General features: G+C 43.0%; 1 protein-coding gene across 1 annotated transcript; it reads left to right on the forward strand.

Annotated features, from left to right (window-relative positions):
• Window positions 1-1,019: 1,019 nt before the first annotated feature.
• Window positions 1,020-2,995, forward strand: LOC100278365 (uncharacterized). The gene has a single exon (NM_001346016.1). It carries the CDS (start codon window positions 1,119-1,121, stop codon window positions 2,058-2,060), a length of 942 nt encoding a protein of 313 aa, NP_001332945.1. The 5' UTR covers window positions 1,020-1,118; the 3' UTR covers window positions 2,061-2,995.
• Window positions 2,996-3,695: the final 700 nt, after the last annotated feature.

A 3,695-nucleotide genomic window follows, 5' to 3' on the forward strand; every position in this document is an offset into this window, starting at 1 on the left:
GAACCGGTGCTATAATTAATTATTAGTGGTGTATCTCTTATAGTGCTTATTGAAGGCCTGGAGGGTATCTTGGGTTGCAGATAATTCTGGAAAAAAAATGGCAATAATAAAGTTCTGCGGATCCAAAGATTCTAGAGCTCCAACATGGGAGTGTAAAAAACCTTTTTAAAAAGGGCATGTTGTGTAAGATGGATCGCTACTGGACTGAAGCAAGGGAATGTCTCAATCTTTCCATCCGACGTGCCGGCAACGACGAAGTTGCCACGTCATCCTTCCACCGTGCCGATCCCCTCTGGCCAAGAAAACACGCGAGCCCGGGGGAGCTAGGGGTCGTTTGGGGTTTAGGGTTTCTATCATTTCAAATAATGTTCTTTGTCGGGGAGTAAGGGAAAGAGAAAATAGATATATAATATGTTACTGTTTCTATCATTTTAAATAATGTTCTTTCTTATATAATCCTGATATTGCATTAAAATCTTTAGTGTTGTCTATACTAACATACTACTCTCATTTATATACAGGTATGAGGTTGTATCACTTTTGGTCCTGAGACTTTTATGTACATATTAGTCTGGTGTTTAAACCTTCCTAAAACGGTGTCTATGCAAGAAAAGCTAGGCCACTTTTGATCAACAGACTCATTTGCACCTTGCACACATAAAAAAGGCTCCATCACTTTTGGTCACAAGACTTTTATGTATATATTAACCTGATGTTGAAGCCTTTCTACAACTATGTGTGTATGCAAGGAAAACTGTCACTTCTGGTTAGTAGACTTTTATGTACATATGACTCCCCTGTTGGAACCTTTGTACAACTATACATGCCTATGTAAACTCTTCAGATATATTATTACTGGACACTAAATTATGCTAGCTCAATGTAACTTGCTACTTATTGTAATCTAAATTTGTAGTACTACTGCTACTGCGTTGTTGGTATAAAAAAAAAATTACGCGCGCAGGCGCGCGCGTAACGCACTAGTTATAAAATAATAAAAATTACCAACAATGTCCCTCCTTCCACCGATCCCAGGCCACCCTCCTCCGGAACCCAAACCCAAGCCCAGACCAATCGACCCTGCATCCAAATCTAGGTTTTCGGTTCCCCTCCACAGGATGTCCGACCCCGCCGCTGGAGGCGCCATGGTTCCTGCTGCCGGACGCGGCATCGCATGGGCGAACGGCGGCCCCCGGTTCGGCGACATGGTCTGGGCCAAGGTGAAGTCCCATCCGTGGTGGCCTGGCCATATCTACAGCGTCAGCCTCACCGACGACGAGGAGGTACACCGCGGCCACCGCGACGGGCTCGTCCTCGTCGCCTTCTTCGGTGACTCGAGCTATGGGTGGTTTGACCCCAGCGAGCTCGTCCCCTTCGAGGACCACTTCACCGAGAAGGCGGCCCAGGGCGGCAGCTCCCGCAGCAGCTTTGCCGCCGCCGTGGCCGAGGCCGTCGACGAGGTAGCCCGCCGCAGCGCGCTGGCGCTGCTCTGCCCTTGCGACATTCCTGACGCCTTCCGTCCCCACCCCAGCGACGGCAACTTCTTCCTGGTCGACGTCCCGGCATTCGACACCGACGCTGACTACCAACTCGACCAGATCCGGGCCGCACGGCAGCGATTCGTGCCGCGGAAGGCGCTCAACTACCTGCTGGACGCCGCCGTGACTCAGCGAGACGCGGCGGAAAAAGCCGCGCGCACCGTGCCTGGGATGGAGATGGCCGCGCTGTTCTTGGCGTACCGCCGCGCGGTGTTTTCGCCGATAGACAACACCTACGCCCAAGCTTTCGGGGTGGATCCTGAGCTGGCTCTTGCTGCCGAGCAGAAAGCCGCGGCAGAGAGAGCTCAACGAGGTATCAACAACACTCACATGCTCAATTCTAGCTGTACTGTTGTTCTTGTTACTGTGTACTTGAAATTGATGGGTAAACAATGTTCCTACTGCTTTTATAGATCAAGCAACAATTATTTTGATGTGAATAACGGAGTGGATCTGATTCAAATAGTTTCTATTTCACTTCTGTTTAACTGTTGGTTGCATTTTTTTTATCAACGAGAGTGATTATTGAATTTGGGATGATATTCATGCAGAAACTTGTTGAATAAATTGTTTGTTTCACGGGATTCAGTCCATCTAACCTAGTAAAATATGAGACATGCATATTCACAGATCAATCTGCATTTGTTCTAGAAATTGAACGGCTGTGTGATATAGTATCATATACGTGTCTATACGATACTATCCTGATATGTATGCTGAGTTAGGTCTTTTCTCATTCTAGCTTTTCTCTAGGAAAAAAAACACCATCCATGATCTTGTTGGCATGAAATGTTTAAAGTTGTGACTAGTTTGTATCATGAAGGTTTAAAGCCATGACTAGTTAGCATGAGCCTGTTATTGGAGTCTTGAGATGTTTTATTTCTATATGTCCATACACTTACATGACTAGGAAGTTTTCTCTGCAGTATATTTGGTTCTTTTGCACTATGGTGACAATTATTATACATTTGGAACTTGTGTTTCCTTCCTATTTTAGTTTTTGTTGTTGCACATCAGTTTCCTGTCCATATTAAGTTATGGGTTCACATATAAAAGCTGCATTTTTTTTATCAAATTGTTAAGTTTGCTTGTCAAGGAGGATACACCTAGATTAGACAAGTTGATCCTTACGCATGTAGCCAGTACAGAGCAATGAAATCCATGTTTTGTAAACAGAAGTGCGATAAACTGTGTGAAACTGATTCTGAATGAACGCCCATGCATATCCAACCTAGTAAAATATTAGACATGCATACCCACAGATCGATCTGCACTTGGTCTAGAAACTGAAGGCCTTTGTGATATAGTATCATATATGTGTCATTTTTTCTTTATGATGCCATCCTAATATGTATGATGAGTTAGTTCTTTTCTCATTCTAGTTGTCTTAGGCAAAAAAAAAAAAAAAATTCCATGATCTTGTTGGCATGAAGTGTTTGAAGTTATGACTAAAGCTAATGACTAGTTGGAGTCTTGAGATGTTTATTTTCTATATGCCCATACACTTACATGACTAGGAAGGTTTTTTTCTCTAGTATATTTAGTTCTTCTGCATTAGGACAACAATTATCATATGTTCGGAATTCGTGGTTCCTTTGTATTTTAGTTTATGTTGTTGCACATCAGTTTTCTGTTCATATTAAATTATGGGTTCACATATATAAGCTGCATGTTTGGTCGAATTGTTAATTTTGCTTGTCAAGGAGGATGCACACCTAGATTAGACAAGTTGGTTCTTATGCATGTAGTCAGTACAGAGCAATGAAATCCATGTTTTGTAAACAAAACTGCAATAAACTGCCTGAAACTGATTCTGAATGAACGCCCATGCGACTGATTATATATGTTGGTGACTCGTTGAGATGTGATGATTGATGACATTGGGGTATTTCTTCCCTGGACACAATATCTTCTGTTCTGGATGCATCCTTTGCCTGTTCATCATGAGCAGGACCGCAGGAGGCATTGAGGTAAGCTGGTTGAGTCCACATGTACATGGTGAAGGAAGACACTGCGCCCACATTACTCTGTTGTGGTGCTTAGTAGCTTTTATTTTTTTGGTTTATAGGCATGTATATACAGTATGTTAGAATAGATATATTAATCTGAGCATTCAGAGTAACTGATTGAATTAGACTGTTGCTTAAGTAAAATCCT

The sequence above is a fragment of the Zea mays genome, chromosome 10 (assembly GCF_902167145.1).
Source record: "Zea mays cultivar B73 chromosome 10, Zm-B73-REFERENCE-NAM-5.0, whole genome shotgun sequence".
NCBI classification, from domain to species: domain Eukaryota; kingdom Viridiplantae; phylum Streptophyta; class Magnoliopsida; order Poales; family Poaceae; genus Zea; species Zea mays.